General features: G+C 48.3%; 2 protein-coding genes across 4 annotated transcripts; one reads left to right on the top strand and one right to left on the bottom strand.

The window, feature by feature from the left end:
• Positions 1–3,108: 3,108 nt before the first annotated feature.
• PRR3 (proline rich 3) lies at positions 3,109–9,517 on the bottom strand. Of its 2 annotated transcripts, XM_003807366.5 has the most exons (4): positions 9,385–9,517; positions 8,628–8,690; positions 4,705–4,995; positions 3,109–4,440 (listed from the first exon to the last, which is right to left on the bottom strand). In XM_003807366.5, exons 1-4 carry the CDS (start codon positions 9,488–9,490, stop codon positions 4,334–4,336), a joined length of 567 nt encoding a protein of 188 aa, XP_003807414.1. In that variant the 5' UTR covers positions 9,491–9,517; the 3' UTR covers positions 3,109–4,333. The 2 variants fall into 2 exon arrangements, with proteins under 2 accessions (XP_003807414.1, XP_008957727.1); XM_008959479.4 differs by lacking the exon at positions 8,628–8,690.
• Positions 9,518–10,105: 588 nt separating this feature from the next.
• On the top strand, positions 10,106–20,869 carry GNL1 (G protein nucleolar 1 (putative)). Of its 2 annotated transcripts, none has more exons than XM_003807359.7 (12): positions 10,106–10,704; positions 11,118–11,283; positions 11,647–11,783; positions 11,923–12,074; positions 12,192–12,263; positions 13,281–13,488; positions 13,659–13,754; positions 14,177–14,371; positions 19,302–19,480; positions 19,558–19,720; positions 19,996–20,136; positions 20,520–20,869. In XM_003807359.7, exons 1-12 carry the CDS (start codon positions 10,632–10,634, stop codon positions 20,759–20,761), a joined length of 1,824 nt encoding a protein of 607 aa, XP_003807407.1. In that variant the 5' UTR covers positions 10,106–10,631; the 3' UTR covers positions 20,762–20,869. The 2 variants fall into 2 exon arrangements, with proteins under 2 accessions (XP_003807407.1, XP_024784851.1); XM_024929083.4 differs by lacking the exon at positions 20,520–20,869 and adding an exon at positions 19,819–19,877 and having other exon boundaries at positions 10,138–10,704; positions 19,996–20,127.
• Positions 20,870–21,656: the final 787 nt, after the last annotated feature.

Raw genomic sequence — 21,656 nt, 5'->3', positions numbered from 1 at the left:
GTGGGCACCTGTAATTCCAGCTACTCGGGAGGCTGAGGCAGGAGAATCGCTTGAACCACCCCCTCTCCCCCCTCAAAAAAGTATGTGAAGCTTAAATAAGACAAAGACAATGTCTATAAAGAGCTTAGCAGGGTACCTGGCACTGAGCAAGCAGCCAGGTGACCCCACACTCTGAGATCTCTCCCTGCCTCTCCGTCATCCCTCCTTAGTCTCCTTGTCTGGCTTATCCTTGTCCTTCTTCACTTAGCAATTCAATGTCAGAGTTCCTCAAGGCTAAGTTCTGGGCCCTTCATCTACAGATTCCTCAGAGAGGTCTATCCTAGCCACCATATCTTTTTTTTTTTTTGGATATGGAGACTCGCTCTGTTGCCCAGGGTGGAGTACAATGGTGCAATCTCGGCTAACTGCAACCTCTGCTTCCTGGGTTCAAGCCATTCTCCTGCCTCAGCCTCCCAAGTAGCTGGGATTATTTATAAATGCCCACCACCACGCCTCGCTAGTTGTTGTTATTTTAGTAGAGACAGGGTTTCACCATGTTGGCCAGGCTGGTCTCGAATTCCTGACCTCAGGCGATCCACCCGCCTCAGCCTCCCAGAGTACTGGGATTACAGGCGTGACCTACCGCGCCCGGCCACCATGTCTTGAGTAGCTCCCCAACTACTGTTTCTATTCAGTACCCCATTTATTTCCTTCATATGATTCATCTCAACCTGTAATTATATGTTTGCATACTTTTAAGAAAAACAGTCCCTGAGAATTGGGAACTGGCCTGACAATAACTGGCAGGCTTTGGTGTTGCTGGGAGCTGGCCTGTTGCCCATAGTTAGGCCATGGTACTCTTGTTGAACATAAACTATCTCACAGAAAATCAGTGTCAAACAAGGTCATCCTGTGTTTGTGATGAAATTAGACAAACTTCAAAATCTTGTCTAAGCACAAAAACACCACACAGTTCCCTGTCAGCTAAAATGTGTTGGCATTTTTACCTTACAGCTTTAGCCATATTTCATTTCTCCCTCCTTCTAGATAAGATTAAGAAGTAGTCATAGAATTGCCCCTGCTTTCTGACAGCATCTAAGCCAGAACAATTTCCTGTTTCTTTTGAAATCACCAAACACAAACCCTAATCCTGTCATTCCTAGCCCCCTTTTAGGGAGATAACCTCTGTAGAATTAATGAACTCAACTTAAATGCTTGTCCATAAGTTGAGGAGCTATAAGTTAACTTTTAAGAAGTTTCTTCCGGCTGGGCGCGGTGGCTCACGCCTGTAATCCCAGCACTTTGGGAGGCCGAGGCAGGCAGATCACCAGGTCAGGAGATCGAGACCATCCTGGCTAACACGGTGAAACCCCATCTCTACTAAAAACACAAAAAATTAGCTGGGCATGGTGGTGGGCGCCTGTAGTCCCAGCTACTCGGGAGGCTGAGGCAGGAGAATGGCGTGAACCTGGGAGGCGGAGCTTGCAGTGAGCCAAGATCATGCCACTGCACTCCAGCCTGGGCGACAGAGCTGAGACTCCGTCTCAAAAAAAAAAAAAAAAGAAGTTTCTTCCCAGACAACTGGTGTTCTCAGCCCTTCCTCCATCCTGAGGCTTTGCACATGGATGAGGAAGCCAGAGCTTCACTTTGGACAGTGAATAGAAGCTTGTGGTTGTGAATCTGAAAGTTGGGGGTTGAGGTTCTGAATACTCAGGGACCTTGTAGTGGTGGCATTGTCACACATCTTGGATTGTTGATTGTCCACCTCTTGACCTGTGAGAGAAATAAACTTCTTTTTAAAAATTATTTATTTTTATTTTTATTTTTTATTTATTTATTTTTGAGATGGAGTCTTGCGCTGTTGCCCATGCTGGAGTGCAGTGGTGCGATCTCGGCTCACTGCAAGCTCCGCCTCCTGGGTTCACGCCATTCTCCTGCCTCAGCCTCCCGAGTAGCTGGGACTACCGACGCCGGCCACCACGCCTGGCTAATTTTTTTTTCTATTTTTAGTAGAGATGGGGTTTCACCATGTTAGCCAGGATGGTCTTGATCTCCTGACCTCGTGATCCACCCACCTTGGCCTCCCAAAGTGCTGGGATTACAGGCGTGAGCCACCGCGCCCAGCCATAAACTTCTATCTTAAGACTTCTTTTTAAATGGCAGTTACATAAGCCAGAACTACCTGGAGAAATCTGATACTTTTATTTTGACCTGTAATTTTCAAATGTCTACTTTTCTCCAACTCTACTACCCAAGTCTATGTCACCATCATGGCTCACTTGTACTACTGAAGTAGCCAGTAGCCTTCTAACTAACTTCCAGGTCCAAGGTGGGCCCCCTCCATACAAGCTGATTTTTTTTTTGAAAAGCCAGCCTAAGCCATGATACTCCCGTCTAAAATTCTTCAAAGGCTTCTGTTCTAAGAAAAGAGCCAAATCTTCATGTTTTCCAAGGCCCTGAGTGGTCTAACTCCTCTTTCTTCTGCATCATCTCCCACTGTCCCTAGGTTTCTTAGCTCCTCTTCCCCTAGGTCTTTTAGCGAAGACCTTTGCCTTGACTTCCCTCTCCCACCCCACCTCCTGTTTATCCTTTGGAGCTTGTCTCAGTTGCATCTCCTACCCTGACTCCCTTTATTACACAACTCTCTTTCACCCTCTTTTCTTCCCTGTCTTCTTCCCAGCACTTTTGACAGGTTTAACTTTACATGCTATTTGTGATTATGAGAAACCTGTCTTCCCTGTACATTTTAAATCCATTGGCTTTGGCTGTCAGTTATCTCTAGTGCTTGGTATATTGCCTGGCCCACAGGCATTCTGCAAATTGCTGCTGAAAGACTCCTTCATCATTACCACTCCATAAACACAAACTCTGCAAAGTAAAATATTTAAAAATAACTCCACGGACACCTGGCCTTTCCTTTTTCTTACAAAACTTTGCCCTTGAACATAAGGCAGCTTGTTCTGGTTGATGCCTACAGGCTAATGGAACCTCCATTGGTTTTTTTCAGCCTGGAAGAACCTTAAGCTTTGTCATTCCCCATCACTAGTGTGTATGAACTAAAGAATGAGCTGACTTCACCAGGTGAGAACAGCTTCATCTGCACCTCCAGAGATGACTAGAACACAGGGATTAAATAAAATGCTGGTTTCCACTGCATTTATTACTAATATAAAAAAAGTTAAAAAGGAAAAAAAAAACAAAAACCTCATTCTCAGTTCTCCAACAGCTCTCACCCCTCCCTCTTGCCAATACAACTCCTGACCCATTTCCTCAGGGCCAGTTCAAAACTGAACCTGTTCACTGCTGTTTTCACAGAAAACAACCAGTGCCAGGGATGTAGGGGAAGAGGATTGGAAGAGGGCAATAGTACTGTCCAGGTTCTACCCAAACATAGGCAAGGTGGAGATTCACAGAATTCAAATGAATGGACTGGTGGCCTCACAATAACATAGTCTAATTAAAATGGGCTGGAAGGGATCTAGGTAGGATAAAGCCATTGGAGGCTTTATAAGACATGTCATGGGTCTGTGTCAGACTCAGAATAACCAACAGGAGAAGAATGGGGAGGGCCAGGGAGGCAGTCTGATGGAAAGTTCACAATTCTCCCATGTTGGGAAGTGGGAAAGTCCAGAGGGCACCAAGCGCCTCACTCATTTTGGCAGGAAAACTTATTCTAGTGCTGGGAAGTCACAAAAATGCCACGGACACTGAGAAAGGCTACAAGGGGATGCACAGTTTCACAAAGCACGGTGATCATAGACCATAGCGGTGGGGATCATGCTACTGACAGAGAAACTATGAAATCCAAAGGCAGGGAGAGTGGCCTTTTAGGAAGTAACTCTGCACCAGTCACCCAAACTTGACCCCAGGTTAGACAACCTGGCTGAGTTTCACAAGCAGCTGACAACATTGGGGGTAGGGAATGTCACATAAAAAGGACTTAAAACAAGCAGCTAAAAGAAGGGAATGGTAGGAAACCGCTCCAGGGCTCTCAGGAATTGAGGGCAATACTGGGGAACAGGTGGACAGATGCACAAGAAACAGCACCAAAGAGGTTTCCTGTTCAGCAGTCATTTGATGACGGGAAAGAAGATCCAGGAGGCAACTGAAAGGAAGCAAAGATGGGTCCCGAAGGCGAGTCTCTACAGGCTGGATCAGAAGAAAGCGCGTATGCTGCGCACCAGTGATGCAACACAACTCTGGACCCCACACGGGGGAGGTGGTGGATGGGGTGGGTGTGTCACTGACTGAGGGTGTTAGAAGAGCCTCACAGTAGCCATCATAGGGCTACAGAGAAATAAATGGCTGCTAGGTCACAGAGAGCTCCTTCCAGCCTGGATGGGAAGGCACAGTCTCACAGAGGAGGTCCATTGACGCCTGGGTGGTAGAAGGCACAGAGGTCCTCATATCGACAGTGGCCCTTTTTGGCAAAATGTCGGCAGACAGGGCGGTCGGATTTGTCTGTGGACAAGTGAAAATGGAACAGTTAAAAATTTGAGCAACAAAGAAAACAAATACAATGAAACGCAGAGACAGAAGGAGAACTGATTTTCTACCCCCTACCATTTCCAGGTATTTTGGAATGGTAGTCTTTCTCCTGGGAGAAATAACATTGAGGTCTACTTCTGCTTCAAAAGCAAAAAGGAAAGCCCAGAGAAGATCGTGAATGATCTTCTGAAAATTAGGTCACTCTGGGAGTAATGGGCATAACAAAATGGACCTCACCTTCCATAACCTGGGGGTCATCCTTGGGTGGGCAGGTATTCTTGATAAGAGACCAGCTTTTGAGCCTTCGAGGGTTTCTCTGTTCTTTGTGAAAGCTTCCCCTGGTGGGACCCCCATGGCCTGGCCCCGGAAAAGGAGGTTCTGCATTGACTCCCCACCAACCACGACCATATGGGCTAGACCTGGGGCCAAGCCCTCTCCGAATTGGGCCTCTACCCCAAGGAGGAGGTGGGAGACTCAGCAGTGGTGGAATCAGTGGTCCCCTTGATCCTGGAGGACCTCTGTGAAGAGCTGGAGAGAGAGAGAGAGAGAGAAAGACACAGAAAGGTGTCTAATGGGCAGCTGAATCCTGATAAGCCGTGATTAAAAAAATTTTTTTATTGAAGAACAGCATACATAAAGACACACCAGTTTTAAGTGCACAACCCAATTCTCACAAAGTAGACACACTTGAGTTTCCACCACCAGGTGAAGAGATAAAGCCTTATTAGCACCTCAAAAGATCCTCCCCTTGTGCCCCTTTTCCCATTACCCACCCTCCTCCCCAAAGGTAACCACTATCCTGACACCATAGGTTAGTTTTTGCCTGTTTTTGAACTTCACAAAAATGGAATCATACAGTCTGCATTCTTTTATGTCTGGCTCCTTTCGCTCAACATCATGTTTGTGAGATTCATCCAGGTTGCCTGTAGCAGTAGTTCATTCATTTTCGTTGCAGTGTAGTCCCATTGCATGCATACACAACAATTTATTTATCCATTCTACTGATGATGGACATGTGGGTGGTATCCAGTTTGGGGCTATAACGAGAAATGCCACTATAAACATTTTTATACATGTTGTTACACATACGTATGCATTTCTGTTGAGTATATACGTAGTAGAGGTATTACTGGCTTATAAAGTATATGTTATGCTCAAGTTTCATACATAATGCCAAACTTTTTTTTCACAGTGGTTATACCAATTTGCACTCTCACCAGCAGTTGTCCTATAGCCTTGACAACACTTGGAATTGTTAGGTTTTTAAATTTTGCCATGGTGAGTGTGAAAAGTGGTGGTTATTTTTTTGTTTGGTTATTATTATTTATTTAATGAGAGATTGGGTCTTGCCACACTGCCCAGGCTGGTCTTGAACTCTTGGGCTTAAGTGATCCTCCCACCTTGGTCTCCTAAAGTGCTGGGATTACAGGCATGAATCATCATGCCTTGTTTTGTTTGGTTTTTATTGTGGTAAAAAACACATAAAATTTACCATCTTAACTATTTTTAAGTGTACAGTTCAGTAGTGTTACATATATTCATATTGATGTGAAACAGATCTCCAAGTTTTTGTTTGTTTTTTGAGATGGAGTCTCGCTCTGTCGCCCAGGCTGGAGTGCAGTGGCGCGATCTTGGCTCACTGCAACCTCTGCCTCCTGGGTTCAAGTGATTCTCCTGCCTCAGCCTCCCAAGTAGCTGGGATTACAGGTGCCCACCACCACGCCTGGCTAATTTTTGTATTTTTAGTAGAGATGGAGTTTTACCATATTGGCCAGGCTGGTCTTGAATTCCTGATCTCATGATCCGCCCACCTTGGCCTCCCAAAGTGCTGGGATTACAGGCACGAGCCACCATGCCCGACCTCCAAAAGTTTTTTATCTTGCAAAACTGAAACTCTGTACCCATTAAACAAAACTCCCCTTCCTCCAGCTTCTTTCCCCCAGCCTCTGGTAACCATCATTCTACTGTTTCTTTGAATTTGACTTTATTTTTATTTTTTGTTTTGACAGTCTTGCTCTGTCATCCAGGCTGGAGTGCAGTGGCGTGATCTCGACTCACTGCAACCTCTGCCTCCCAGGTTCAAGCAATTCTCATGCCTCAGCTACCCGAGTAGCTGGGATTACAGGTGTGTACCACCATGCCCAGCTAATTTTTCTATTTTTAGTAGAGACAGTGTTTTGCCATGTTGGCCAGGCTGTTCTCGAACTCCTGACCTCAAGTGATCTGCCTGCCTTGGCCTCCCAAAGTGCTGGGATTACAGGCGTGAAGCACCATGCCCAGCCCCTGAATTTGACTTTAGACACCTCAGATAAGTGGAATAATACACTATGTCTTTACTTAACATAAAGTCCTCAAAGTTCATCCATGTTGTAGTATGTGACAGCACTTTCTTCCTTCATAAGGCTGAATAATATTCCATTGTATGTACACGCCACATTTTATTTATCCTTCCATCAGTGGACATGTGGGTTGCTTCCACCTCTTTGTTATTGTGAATACTGCTGCTATGAACATGAGTCTGCAAATATCTCAAGACCCTGCTTTCCATTTTTTTTTTTTTTTTGATATATACCTGGAAGCAGGAGTTCTGGGGTAATTCTATTTTTAATTTTTTTGTCATCTGGTAGTTCTATTTTTAATTAAGAGGAACCTCTTCATATTGTTTTCTATAGTAGTTTCACCATTTTATAATCCCAGCAGCAGTACACAAGAGTTCTAATTTCAAAGTGGTATATTTTTATCTTGCATTTACTTGACAATTAATGATATTGAGTACTTGTTCATTTAGACCTTTAGTTCATTTAGATCTCCATTTTAATAAGGTGTCCTGTGTTTTTGTCAATTTTTCAAATGGCTTGTCTGGAAGAGTTCTTTATATATTATAGATACAGGATCTTTATTTGTTATATTTATTGCAAATATCTTCTATTGTATGGCTTCCTGTTAATTTCTTAATGGTATTATTTGGCAAGTTTGTATTTTGTTTTTTCTTTTTTTTGAGACAGTCTCACTCTGTCGCCCAGGCTGGAGTGCAGTGGTGCAATCTCAGCTCACTGCAACCTCCGCCTTCCAGGTTCAAGCGATTCTCCTGTCTCAGCCTCCTGAGTAGCTGGGATTACAGGCACACACCACCATGCCCGGCTAATTTTTGTATTTTTAGTAGACACAGGGGTTTCACCATGTTGGTCAGGCTGTTCTTGAACTGCTGACCTCGTGATTCACCCGCCTCGGCCTCCCAAAGTGCTGGGATTACAGGCGTGAGCCACTGTACCCAGCCACAAATTTATATTTTCTAACGGAGTTCAATTTATCAATCTTTCCTTTATGGTTAGTGTGTATACGTGCATTTCTTGTCTGTTTAAGAACTCTTAGCTACTCTTAGAAAATACATTTACTTTCTAGAATAATTATTCTCTTACCTTTTATACTTAGATCTACAGTCCATTTGAAATAGATCTTTGTATATGATTATGAGTGCAAGGTGAAATTCCATTTTTTTCACATGAATATCCAATTGATCCAATATCATTTATTGAAAAGACCAACTTTTCAGTTCCATCTTCATCATAAATGAAGTGTCCACACATGTATGGGCCTGTTATTGGACTCTTCGGGACATAAGTCCTGTTGACTTATGTCTATCATTGTTTCCAAACTGCATCGTTGTAACTATTGTAGCTTTATAGTAAGTCTTTTTTTCTTCTTGTATTTAGAGACAGGATCTCACTATGTTGCCCAGGGTGGCCTCAAAAACTCCTGGGCTCAAAGGATCCTCGCACCTCAGCCTCCTGAGTAACTGGGACTACAGGCGTGTGCCACCATGCCCAGCTTACAAATCTTGATATTCATAGTAAGCCCTCCCACTTCAAGATTGTCTTGACAGTCACCTTGATATTTTGCATTTCCCTATAATAATGTGTATTTCCACAAAAACATTATGGGTGTTCTGACTTGGAATGCATGAAATCTATTTATCAATTTGGGAAGAAGTGACATTTTTACAACATTGAGTTTTTAAATCAGCAAATATACAACTTCTCTCCATTCATTTAGGGATGGAATCCCTGATCTTTTATTTTTAAGTCCTTCCTGGGTTTTATCCCCTCCCTTGCTGTCTTCTCTACGACCTAATACAAGGATCAGGGCCCCTTCCTCCTCACCTGACTTAGGGTCGCCAGGTTTTCCATTGGCCATGGGGGGAGGGCCCAGAAGGCTGGGTGGTCCTAAGAGCAGACATGAAAATATGGTCATCAGAATGGATTAAAGGACTGATGATTCTGTTCTTAGGTGTTTTTCTTGTATTACTTCTTAATCAACCAGTAAAGTCAGGTATATTTTCAGCAGTCTTAGGAGTTCTCACCCCATCTATCTGCCCTTTTTTCTGCAAAGCTGTTTCAGGGTTTGCAAAAAGTAGATATTCAATCAAAGGGGATAATGCAGGAAAAGATACTGACAACTTTTTTTCTTCACCGTACCGTCGCTATCCAAAACAACCTAAGTGTCTCCAGACATGAACCAATCCCTCACCTTAACTGCTGGCCAGAGGACTAGTTCAGAGAAAGCTGCACCTGTACCTTTTCAGTCAAAGTCTGGATACAAACTGTCATCCCAGTCATCGCAATCTGCAACATCTCTACTACCCCTTTCCCCTACTGTTCTGCGGCTGCGCAAAAGAGCTCTTTATTCTCTCCACCCCCGCCTTCTCCAGAAAGGTCTGGGGCCGTATTGAGGTTGATGGTTCCAGTAAGAGAACTCCTGGTTCAAGGCTCCATTTGGGACAGCCCCACTTCCATCCCTCCCCAGCGCGTGCGCCCTTCCTCCTTCCGTTACAGCCCCCTCCTTCGCACCTTATTAGCCCCTAGCCCCTTGCCCGGACGGGCTTGACAGGCATGTGCACATCCCTCCCAGACCCCTCACCGATGGGACTCCCATCCTCCTCATCTCCAGTCTCTTCCCGCTCGGGCAGTGGGGGCTGCTGCTGTGTCGGTGGCTGGTGCTGATTCTGCTTCTTTCGTTTCGGCATCGTGTCTGCGGCAATGGCTGCAGCGGGATTTGGAGGGTAGTGAGGAAGGGGCACGCGGGGATTCTGTTTCCGCTTCCGGGGGGTCGGTGGGCAGCAATGCTGAGGCTCCCGCCATTCCACTTCCGGAAGGTTGCGGAGAACATCTGCGGCGGCCGCATTCCGGAGCAAACTGCCTCCCTCCGTCTCTGCCAGGCATGGCGGCAACCTCACACCTTCCCTTTGCTGCGTTTCTATAAATGCTTTGAAAAAATTACTCTCTTCTTCCCTCGCTGGAAAACACCACAACCAGCTCCTCAGAGTGTGTCACAGAGTCAACAGGCTCTCGGGCCAGAGAGCCTGAGAAGAGGACTGTCGCACCGTAAGATCGCCACATCCGGTCCTCGGTTACTATGGTAACAGCTGCAGGCACAACTTCGTGCCCTTTGACCTCCCCCCAAAAGTCCTTGTCCCGCTTGGGTTTCCCTTCTCGCCCGCTTTTGCACTTACGATCTGTAAACCTGCTCCTTATCATCGTTCCCACAAAGAATTTCGGTCCCAACAGGTCGGCACCCAGGACTCTCAGACCGCCGCCCTCCCCTAAAGACCTCTGACCGTGCCCCCGGTGTAGTCCAGCAACCTGGACGCAGTCTCGGCTTTCCACTAAGGTCAAGCCCGGGGCTTGGTAGTATAGCCTCAGCGTGTCCACGCCCCCTCTCCACTAGGTAGTAGGCCCCGCCCTCCGCTCCGCCGCCCCCTCCAGGTGAGTGGTAGCTTCTCCCGGGAGCGCAAGGTAGTGATGACACGCGCCCCCCCTCCTCCGAACGCGAGTTGGTAGCGTCCGTGACGGAGTTAGCCTGGTCCTCCCACGCGCGCCTCCTTCTTCGCCGCCGGGGCGCCCTCTCGGTGCCACTGGCTCTCACGTGCCAGTAGCCCACCCCGCATCATCCTCTCGCCTCGCTCCTGGAGGGAAGTGACTATATCTCCCCCGTCCGCCTTCCATCGCCGCCGCGGCGGTAATTCTGTCGGGCCCGCCCGCTGACGTCACCTGCTAGCCCCGCCTCCTCTAGGGTCCCGGGCCCCTGCGGCGGGGGCTGCCCCGGGGGGCAGTCAGTTGAGGCGGCGGGAGCTCGGCGGAGGGCGGGCCAGGTGACTGGTCCGGGCCATGCCGAGGAAGAAGCCATTCAGCGTGAAGCAGAAGAAGAAGCAGTTGCAGGACAAACGGGAGCGGAAGAGAGGTCAGTGCGGGAGCGGGAGGAGGGGGCGGGGCTCGGGCTTCCGCACATCTGGAAGGAGGGGTGTGCCCGCTGCACCTCTGGGGATCGTGGGAGGGGGTCGTGGGACCGCGTCAACCCTCGCGGCCTATCGCGGAGGGGATCCCCCACCCCACCCCCCCCTACATCTGGAAGGGGTGGGGAAGGATGGAGAGTTGGGGGAGGGGAATCCCTCCAGCTAGCACGGGGCGCCGTCCCCACTGCTCCCTGGAGGAGTGACTCCCCCCACGCACATCCGGGAGGGTCCCGAATAGGGTGTCTGGGAGGACTGAACATCGGAAGTTGAGTGGGATGAAAGGGAGTCAGGCCGATGGGGGAGAGGGTCTTATGGCCCCTGAGAGCTGGCCAGCACTGGCGTCACCGGCCCCTCCCCGCAGGGCTTCAAGATGGGCTGCGCTCCAGTTCCAACAGCCGCAGCGGGAGCCGGGAGCGGCGAGAGGAACAGACCGACACCTCGGACGGGGAGTCTGTGACCCATCATATCCGCAGGCTTAACCAGCAGCCTTCTCAGGGGCTGGGTCCACGAGGCTACGACCCAAATCGGTGAGGGTGAGAGGGGGCGCTGGTCCCGGCTTTCCCGCCTACCCGGAAGTCAGAGCTTTGGGGGAAAGCGGGCTGCTACTGGTGAAGAGGGTGGGCCTGGGATGCCACAGTTCTCCGCTAGCCACTCGGCTCCCCACAGCGGGCCACAGTCTTCCTTTCCAGAGGGGCTGGAGAGAGTTGGGCTTTTAGAAGGAGAAGGCTGAATATTGCCTGAAAGAAGGACTTGGGGGAAGTCTGACTTGAGAGAGGAGACTTGAACGACTCTGGAGAGAATGGTTTGCGAAGTTGATTGTACAAGAGGGGAGAAAATAGGAGTTTGTGGCCACAGGATTGCTCTGGATGTCTCGGTCCCTGTTCCCTTAGATACCGACTGCATTTTGAGAGAGACAGCAGGGAGGAGGTAGAGAGGAGAAAGAGAGCAGCCCGGGAGCAAGTTCTACAGCCGGTCAGTGCTGAGGTGTTGGAGCTGGACATCCGGGAGGTGTATCAACCTGGCTCAGGTGAGTGAGAGCAAGACAGGCATTGGGCTGGGGAAGGAGTTTGGAAAGGTAAGAGCCGACTGTGAGGAAGGAGGGGTCTGGGATGTACTCTTGAATCCTGAAGATTTCCTCACACTTGGACTTTTTCCTGAATTCCCAGTTCTGGACTTTCCTCGACGTCCTCCTTGGAGCTATGAGATGTCCAAGGAGCAACTAATGAGCCAAGAGGAACGGAGCTTCCAAGACTATCTTGGGAAGATTCATGGGGCTTACCCCTCTGAGAAACTCAGCTACTTTGAGCACAATCTGGAGGTGACAGTGTACTCTAGGGACAGGAGTGGGGCATAGTGACCTATGGTCAAATTGGTTTGGGATCAGGCTGGAGAGGGACTCTGTTTTCAGTTTCTCTTCCTGATCCTGTTTTTTTAGACATGGAGGCAGCTGTGGCGGGTGTTAGAGATGTCTGACATCGTCCTGCTTATCACTGATATCCGACATCCAGTGAGTACTAGGGATAAGGGTGGGCAAGGAGGAGGGAGAAAGGTTTTTCAGGGGCAAAGGTCAGAGGCAAGAGTTGGGAGACAGAGAGGTATCTATCTTCCTGTCTTTCTAATCTCTACCTAGTGCTGATGTCCGCAGTTAGGAACTCAGTTTTTTATTCTCTTATAGCCTGTCATTCCTCCCTTGGCCAGCTCACTCTTCTCTTCAAAACAGCCATGTCCTGTCCTTTAGCTCATCACAGACCAATAGAAAATCCAAGTGTTGGAGCTCCAGGGATTCTATGAATGCAGCTGGGGACTTCCTCCTGCCCAGCCCAAAGATGCCCTTTCTTCCTTATCTCATTTCTCTAGCACTGCCACATCAGTTGCTACAGAACCCACCTGGAATGCTAGAGTAGTAGTTAAGGCTGTAGACTGCTGCTGGACTGCCCTGTGTGAATCCTAGCTCTGCAACTTCACTCTTGTCCTCCAGTGGGAGAAAGGGAGGTCTGTGAGGACCATTTAGGTTGGAGGTCCTTAATAATATGTACACACACATACTCACACGTACATCATGTGCACATCAATATACACAGGCATGTTTGCACACATGTTCACAGTCACATTAACACACAAACATGCACACATGTGCACGTACTTGCATGCATGCATATATGCACGTGTACACACTTATATAGTTGTGCACACACAAAAAAGCACACTAATTTCTACCCTAACCCCCATCCCTGTTTCCGATCCCAGCCTTTACCTCAGTGTGCTAAGTGATGCTGTTTCCTTGTCTTGTTTTGGGTTCATTTCCATCTCTAATCGTGACCTATAGGAAGCCCTCTGAGACTCAGAAGTATTACTAACCCCTGTTTTGTCTTTGTTTTTCAGTTTGTCTGGTTTATAGTTTTTAGCCCAGAGTCTGCTACCACCAGGGCCTTGTCTCTGAGCTACACCTGCTGAGTGGGGAGCTGGAGGCAGAGTACTCTGGGTTGACTTTCACTGCTCCATCTTCTTATCAACTCTGTCCTAGGTTGTGAATTTCCCGCCAGCGCTTTATGAGTATGTGACTGGAGAACTTGGGCTGGCCCTGGTGCTGGTTTTGAACAAGGTGGATCTGGCCCCGCCTGCTCTTGTGGTTGCCTGGAAGCATTATTTCCATCAACACTATCCCCAGCTCCACGTCGTCCTTTTCACCTCTTTTCCTCGGGACCCCCGCACCCCACAGGACCCTAGTAGTGGTGAGTGGGCAATGAGAGAGGGCAACCTGGGAGAGGTGAGTTGGCAGGGGACAAAGGGGAGAACAGAGAGGCTTATTGACAAGGGGGCACCTGGTCTTGGGCCTAAGGGTGGTGGGAGAGATGAGAGGCCTAAGCCCGTGTGCCAATCCTTTTGTGCCCTCTGATCTCAGTCTTGAAGAAGAGTCGGAGGCGGGGGAGAGGATGGACTCGGGCCCTGGGGCCAGAGCAGTTGCTGAGAGCCTGTGAAGCCATCACTGTGGGGAAAGGTATGTGGCCCTTAGAGGAGGGCTGTAGGAGGACATGGGGGAGACCAAAGATGCAGAATCATTTTGCTCACCTTTCCTGAAGCCAACCCCTCTATGGTGGATATGTGCAAGAGGCCAGGGGAAGGGACAGAATAAGGAGCAGACTGACTTGGTGGGATGAGAGGCAGCAGGTAGTCAGGAGCCTCAGTGGCTTGCTGCCTTTAGCCTTCCCAGTACTTTTCAGAAGCTCAGAGAAACGTGCGTGATTCCAGGGAGGGTAGGGTCAAATGACTTTTGGGAGATTCTCTGACCTGCTCTTGTTTAGGTTGGCACTGTACAACTCCAGAGGGTGCCAGTTACATAATCTGTGCAGGGCACAGTATGTGCCATCATGCACAGCAGCCCTGGGGAGAACTTCTTTAATCTTCTCCTTCTTTGAGCAGTGGACTTGAGCAGCTGGCGGGAGAAGATTGCTCGGGATGTGGCTGGGGCCACCTGGGGTAATGGCTCTGGGGAGGAGGAGGAAGAGGAGGATGGCCCAGCAGTCCTGGTGGAGCAGCAGACTGATTCAGCAATGGAGCCAACTGGCCCAACCCGAGAGCGCTACAAGGATGGGGTGGTGACCATCGGCTGTGTGGGTAAGGAAGTGGCAGCTTGTGCGTGGTGGCCTCCAAGGAGGTACAGAGTTTTCATATTCGGAGAAGAGAGAGGGTGATCAGGTCTCATTAGGCCCCAGGGTGTCTGAGGGGTGATCTCTGCCAGTGGCGGTGGGCAAGGCAGAAGAGGCATCTGCTGCAGTGGAAGGATCATGACAGCCTGAGTTAAATTCCACCTCTTCTTAGCTGTGAGGTCTTGAGTAAGTGATTTTGCTACTCTGAGTCTTAGTTACTTTGATTTTAAAAATAAGGACATTGATACCTGAGTAAAAGAATGGATGACGGCCATGTGTGAGGGCTCATGCCTATAGTCCCAGCGCTTTGGGAGGCTGAGGTGGGAGGATTGCTTGAGACCAGGAGCTCAAGACTAGTCTGGGCAACGTAGTGAAACCCCATCTTTACAAAAGATAAAGAAAACTAGCCAAGTGTGGTGGTATGTGCCTGTAGTCTCTGCTACTTCAGAGGCTGAGGCAGGAGGATCACTTGAGCCCAAGAGTTCAAGGCTGCAGTGAGCTATGATTGTGCCACTGCACTCCAGCCTGGCTGACAGAGACCCTGTCTTTAAAAAAAAAGAATGGATGTGAGGAATGATGGGAATAGTGTTAAGAGAGTATAAGAATGCCTGACAAATAGTGATAACAATAATAACAATTATTATTGTTAAAACTCAGTATTTATATGGTGCTTACTATGTAACAGGCACTGTTTTAAGTGGTTTATATAAACCGTTTGAATTGTAGTAATTAGTCTGTAGTACAGTGATCATCAAATCATAGTAGGAGCTCAGCAAGAATTAGTATCCTTCTAGGTTTTAACCCTTTAAGTTTGTTGCCAAGGAGAATCTCCTCTTAAGGGCTTTGTCTCAGCTCACAGTGGAGGAAAAAGGAATGTATGATTAGGACCCAGGGCCCGTCTTCATTTAGGGTGGGAGAGGTAAGAAGAGACCTTGGACAAGTTGTGGTATCTGAGGTGATATTGGAACCAAAAAGGGCCCAACCCAGAATAAATTTGGGAGTGTGGAGTAGGTAGTTGGGCTCCTTGGAAGTGCCCTGACTTATCTCTCAGTGTCCTTTTTGTCTTTGGAAGAACCTGCCTTACTGCTGAGTGATTGCTCCTCTTTCCAGTCATTTCACTTCTGATCCTAGTCTCCCTGTCACAAGGAGCCTCTGTTCCCTCTCTTAGCAGCCTCTGCTCTAGCTGATCTCTATTCCAGGTGGTGTGAGAGGGAGAGTGTTTGCTGTGGCACAGGCACCCCTGAGTTTGGATTTCCCTCCAGCTCTCATTCATTTACCCATTCAACAAATATGTACTGAACACTTAACCAGGTGCCAGATATTCTGGGGATGGGACATACTGCTGTGGAAATGGCAAAAAGGTCTGTAGATTCATGGAGCTTATTTTCTTGTGATTAAATAGATTTTGTGATCCAAAATCATGTAGGGGCAGTGAAGGCAATAAAGCAATGAAAGGGGATAGAGAGTGACTGAGAGGAGAGGTGCTCAGGGAAAACCTCCCTGAGGAGATAACTGGATGATGAGATGAAGTGAGCCATTCAGAACTGTGGGGAAAGGGTCTTGAGGAGGGAACGGGCTTGGAGATTCTAGGACCAGCAAGAGTGCCCAGGGGATTGGAGTATGGGAGCCAGGATAAAGTACTGGGGATGAGGTCAGCAAGATCACCAGGGCCCACATCATGTAGAGCCCTGAGGCTGTGACAGCCATTTTGGATTTTATTCCAAGTCTCATGAGAAGCCAAGGGTAGGTTTTGAACAGGGGAATGATAGGATCTGATTTTGTTTCTTATAAGTTTACCTCCTGAGTAGAGAATAAATGATGGGGGGTGGGCAAGAAAGGGAGCAGAGAGAGCAGTTGAGACTATTTCAGTAATCTAGGAGAGAAATAAGAGTTGCTTAGAGTAGGATGCTGGAGCTGGAGGTGGTGAGACAGGGCCGGAAGCATGATATATTTTGAAGGTAGAGAAAATGAGATCGCTGATGGCTTGCAGTTGGCACGTGAAGGAAAGTGAGGATAAAGAAGGACTTCCAGGTTTTTGTCTTGAGCAACTGGAAATACTGAGATGGGAAGACTGGGGGAGAAGCAGATTTGAAGGCTTTAGGGAGGAGAGGGGAATCAGAAATGAAATTTCAGATTCTTTTTAAATATCCCTAGTGGAGATGTTGAATAGGCAGTGGGTAAGTAGTCAGCAGCTTAGGGGAGAGAAGAGGATGGAAATTTGAATTTGGGAAAGATTTAAATTTGGGGAACCATTGATGGATATAAGTGGTATTTAAAGCCACGGGATTAGGCTGGGCACAGTGGCTCATGCCTATAATCCCAGCCCTTTGGGAGGCTGAGGCAGGTGGATCACTTGAGGCCAGGAGTTTGAGACCAGCCTGGCCAACATGGTGAAACCCTGTCTCTACCAAAAAATACAGAAAATTAGCCGTGTGTGGTGGTGCGTGCCTGTAGTCCCAGATACTCAGGAGGGTGAGGCAGGAGAATTGCTTGAATCCTGGAGGCGGAGGTTACGGTGAGCCAAGATCATACCACTGCACTCCAGCCTGAGTGACAGAGCAAGACTTTGTCAAAAAAAAAAAAAAAAAAAAAAAAAAAAAGCCATGGAATTGGATGAGATGTAGGAGAGAAAGGATATAGTTGGAGAAGAGGAGGTCAAGGACTGAGCCTTAGGACAAGCCAGCATTTAGTTGGGCAAAGGACAGTGAGAAGGAGGAAAACCAAGGGAGCGTCCCAGAAGTCAAATGAAGAAGGTGTTTGAAGAGGAAAGGAGGAATCAGCTGTGTCAACTGTTGCTGACAGGCCAAATGAGAGAACAGAGAGCTGCTCAGCGGGCTTGGCAATGTGAAGATCCGTGGTTTCAGTGGGGTGGAGAAAGCCAAACTGGAGTAGGCCCATGAGAGAAGGTGCAACAACTTCACATAACATTGTGTGAAAGGAGTCTGACCCAATAGCATCCATACTGCACAATTTCAGTTCTATCAAGTTTGAAAGCTGCAAAATTAAGCTGCATTGTTGAGAGATACACAGGTCATAAACTAAAGAGAAATGTAAGGAGTAGATTTCCTTAAAAGGATAAAGTTTGCATGTATAGAGGGAGAGGATTATGATCAAGAAGGATGAGTGGCGGCCAGTATGGTGGCTCATGCCTGTAATCCTAGCACTTTGGGAGGCTGAGGCAGGTGCATTACTTGAGGTCAGGAGTTTGAGACCAGCCTGGCCAACATGGCAAAACCCTATCTCTACTAAAAATACAAAAAGTTAGCCAGGTGTGGAGCCGCACGCCTGTGGTCTCAGCTACTCAGGAGGTTGAGGCACGAGAATCGCTTGAACCTGGGAGGATGAGGTTGTAGTGAGCCAACATTGCACCACTGCACTCCAGCCCGGGTGAGGGAGTGAGACTCTGTCTCAAAAACAAAAACAAAAAAAAAAACAAGGACAGATGGAACATGTTGTCACACATTGGGTGGTATGGGTTCATCAGGCTGCACGTGTATGTTCTGTGCATTTTTTTGTATGTTGTAGTTTACAGTTACAAAGAAGATAGCAGGAAGAAATGGTGAAAAAAGTAGGTAAGTCTTTTAAGGAGTTTTCCTGCAAAGCGGACAGAGAACTAGGTCTGGTGGTGGTCGTCAAAGGAGAACTTTTTTCTCCCTCCTTCCCTCCCTTCCTCCTAGATACTTGCATGTGTTGTAAAGAGTGAGCACAGTGGTACATCTTTTCTTAGCCACAGTCAGCTGCCCAGGAGCAGTGCTGAATGGGCAGAGCTGGATTTTACAGGGTTGGGATTTTGCCAGGTGAGTAAGATAGAGAGGAGAGGTGGGACCAGGGAGTTCCAGGTCTGTGAACGGGCCTGGCTGAGGAGCTGGATCATGAAATCTGAGTCAAGTAAGAAGGAAATTGAGGACACGAGTTGGGTATTGCATAGTGTTACTGTGTTAAGGTCAGGGGTCAAAGACTTACTGGAATGGAGTAACCAGAGTAAGTGAGCTGGAAAGATGAGTTGTCAGGGCAGAGAGGGGTGCTTGGAATTGAGGCTTTGGAGCTGTGAAGTGACAAGATGCAGGTATTACCATGGGAGTGGGCAGCTGAGGTGGGGTAAAGGAGATGCTCTGTGGAAGGGAGATGAAGGCACTGAAGTCAGCCAGAAACACAAAAACTGGTGGTGGTGAGTGAGCAGAGTGGCAGTGAGCCCCAAGGCTTCCAGTTTTCTCCTTGGACAAGTCATCGTAATTATTATTATTTTTTTTTGAGATGGAGTTTCCCTCTTATTGCCCAGGCTGGAGTGCAATGGTGCGATCTCAGCTCACTGCAACCTCCGCCTCCTGGGTTCAAGTGGTTCTCCTGCCTCAGCCTCCCAAGTAGCTGCAATTACAGGCGCCCACCACCACGCCCAGCTAATTTTTGTATCTTTTAGTAGAGATGGGGTTTCACCATGTTGGCCAGGCTGGTCTTGAAGTCCTGACCTCAGGTGATCCACCCGCCTTGGCCTCCCACAGTAATCACGCTGGGATTACAAGCGTGAGCCACTGTGCCAGGCCAAGTCATAGTAATTATGAGATGTGGATCACTGGTACTGGGTACTTACTGTACTGCAGGCACTGACCCACACAAGTTGTATTGGTTATCTCATTTAATCCTGACCACCCTGAGGTAGGGAGGTGTCCACACTGTAAAATGAAGAAACAGAGGCTCAGAAAGTTAGTTGCCCTGAGATCACAAAGCTGGTAAGTGGAAGGGCCAGGATTTAACCCTGGCAGCCCAGAGCGTGATTTGTATTCTGCAATACCATTTCCTTAATTTCTGAGCCTTAGTTCCCCTTTTACCTATAGGTATAGCACCAAGTCCCATCACAGAGTAAAAACCTGTTAAACATTAATTTTCCTTGCCTTCCTCAGGTTTCCCTAATGTGGGAAAGTCCTCGCTGATCAATGGGCTGGTGGGGCGGAAAGTCGTGAGTGTCTCCAGAACCCCGGGCCATACCCGATACTTTCAGACCTACTTTCTTACCCCCTCTGTGAAGCTCTGTGACTGCCCAGGCCTCATCTTCCCATCTCTTCTGCCTAGGCAGTTGCAGGTATGACGGGGAGGGTGGGTAAGGGAAAGAGAGAAGGTGGGACATTGAGGAAGGTACTGAGTGCTCATTTCCCTCAGGTTCTGGCAGGGATCTACCCTATCGCCCAGATCCAGGAGCCCTACACTGCTGTGGGCTACCTGGCCTCCCGAATTCCCGTGCAGGCCCTGCTCCACCTGCGCCACCCAGAGGCTGAGGACCCCTCAGCGGAACACCCCTGGTGTGCCTGGGACATCTGTGAAGGTGAGTTCCATGTGCCTGGCTTCGCCCCACCTGGTTTCAGCTGCTCTTCCTTACCTGCCTCGCCTTTTACCCTTCCCTGTCTCCTTTCCTCTCCTCAGAGATTCTGCCATTGATGAAGCTGCTGTCCACTCACCCCTAGATTTTTGTTGCATAGCCAGTAAGATCTCTGGCCTGGAATGTTTTGGGGAAAACTGGAAGGTCTGTGTTATGGGAGTGGGAGTATAACTGGTACCTGGTTAATGCTTTCCCTTTCCATTATTCTTTTCTTCCTCCAGCCTGGGCAGAGAAACGTGGTTACAAGACAGCCAAGGCGGCTCGGAATGATGTGTACAGAGCAGCCAACAGTCTCTTGCGGCTGGCAGTGGACGGCCGCCTCAGCCTGTGTTTTCATCCCCCAGGCTACAGTGAACAGAAAGGTCAGAGCCCAGATATTCTTCCCCAGCCCCCTGCTATAGCGTAGGTAAAAGGGTGTGGGCTTTGTGGCCAGAGAGAGGGTCAAACCTGGATTCTGTACCTGTTGGCTAGCTCTGTTACTTAACATCTGTGATATTTTCCTGATCTGCAAACTGAGGGTAATAATTGACCCTTAGCATAGTGATTGTAAAGATTGAAGTTGATGTGCACAAAGGTTCTGTTCAGCAATCTGTACATAGGAAGTTGAATGAATGGATGAATGAATGAATGCCAGCAGCTCTAAAGATTATTGTTATTCCTAGTCTTTGCCTCTTCCCCATCTTTCCCTGGCTTTAGTTCCTTGCTCAAAACTCTCCTCCATTTTTTTCTTGTTTTGGTTCCCCAGGCACCTGGGAGTCCCATCCAGAGACCACGGAGCTGGTGGTTTTGCAGGGCAGGGTGGGGCCAGCAGGTGACGAGGAGGAGGAGGAAGAGGAAGAGCTGAGCAGCTCCTGTGAGGAGGAGGGAGAGGAGGACCGGGATGCGGATGAGGAGGGAGAAGGGGATGAGGAGACCCCAACCTCGGCTCCAGGGTCCAGCCTGGCTGGCCGAAACCCTTATGCCCTGCTGGGTGAGGATGAGTGCTGAGTTCCTCGCCCAGCACCATCTTCCCTCCCAGTATCTTTGCTTTTGGACTGACCTGGGGGTATCTCCCCTTTGCCACCCCAATTGTGAATAAAGATTGTTTGCTTTGTAGCCCCTTCCCCAGATGAACTGAGGTGAGAGCGGCTATTCCAGGCTAACAGCTGTGGGAGGCTTCTCTCCTCTTCTCCCTTCTTTTTTCATGCATTCTCTTTGCAAGGGAAAGTTCTCTTAGGAGTTTAGTAGGTTCTCAGTCTCTGAAACCTGCTTCCTCTACCCATTCTCCCACTCTGCACCTTAGGAATCCCGTTATCTACATGGGGAGGGGAGGTCTAAATCCAGCTCCCTTTTGGAGTTTGTGCCATTCTCCGATTTGAGCAGCAGCCCTGTGTGCCCCCTGCTGCCAGACCTGCTCATTCCAGGAGCTTCTGGGAGAAGGAACAGTAAGAGAGGAACTGTGTCCCAAGCTGATGTCTCTTAATGAGATTTTTACAGGAATTGTTCAAATTCAGCAAATATTTATTGAGGGTCTATTGTGTGTCTTGACCTGTGCTGAGCACCAAGCATATAAGGATGTACCACCAGAGCCTGACCTAAATTTGAAGCCTGGCCATGATCAAAACCCCACCTTCAGGCACCCAAGTTTTTGGATTAAGAAGGGTGAATGATGTTCTCCAAATCCTGGGGGCTCATGCAGTATAATTCTAGGACTTCATGTTGATACAAATTTTTAGTTAAGGCAGAACGCTTGTGAAAATGTTGATTAAATGTGTACGAGTAGTTTTAATTACTGGTGAACAACTAGTGTGCACATTTATGATTTGAGCAGAACAGCCCTTTAAGTACAGTGTTAAGTTTCATTGTTTAAAAGCTTGGCAGCTACGAGTATTTGAGGTACATA

This window comes from Pan paniscus, chromosome 5 (genome assembly GCF_029289425.2).
Source record: "Pan paniscus chromosome 5, NHGRI_mPanPan1-v2.0_pri, whole genome shotgun sequence".
Classification (NCBI taxonomy): Eukaryota; Metazoa; Chordata; class Mammalia; order Primates; family Hominidae; genus Pan; species Pan paniscus.
The sequence above is the reverse complement of the archived record's forward strand: the minus strand, read 5'-3'. Positions and strand labels throughout refer to the sequence as shown.

Excerpts from the sequence above, each read along its gene's own strand:
- PRR3 (XM_003807366.5), bottom strand. The coding sequence starts at position 9,490 with ATGCCGAAACGAAAGAAGCAGAATCAGCACCAGCCACCGACACAGCAG. Across the intron at positions 8,691-9,384 it reads GGAGGATGGGAGTCCCATCG|GACCACCCAGCCTTCTGGGC; the intron begins GTGAGGGGTCTG and ends GTCTGCTCTTAG. Across the intron at positions 4,996-8,627 it reads ACCTGGCGACCCTAAGTCAG|CTCTTCACAGAGGTCCTCCA; the intron begins GTGAGGAGGAAG and ends CTCTCTCTCCAG.
- GNL1 (XM_003807359.7), top strand. The coding sequence starts at position 10,632 with ATGCCGAGGAAGAAGCCATTCAGCGTGAAGCAGAAGAAGAAGCAGTTG. Across the intron at positions 11,784-11,922 it reads GGTGTATCAACCTGGCTCAG|TTCTGGACTTTCCTCGACGT; the intron begins GTGAGTGAGAGC and ends CTGAATTCCCAG. Across the intron at positions 14,372-19,301 it reads GGTGACCATCGGCTGTGTGG|GTTTCCCTAATGTGGGAAAG; the intron begins GTAAGGAAGTGG and ends TGCCTTCCTCAG.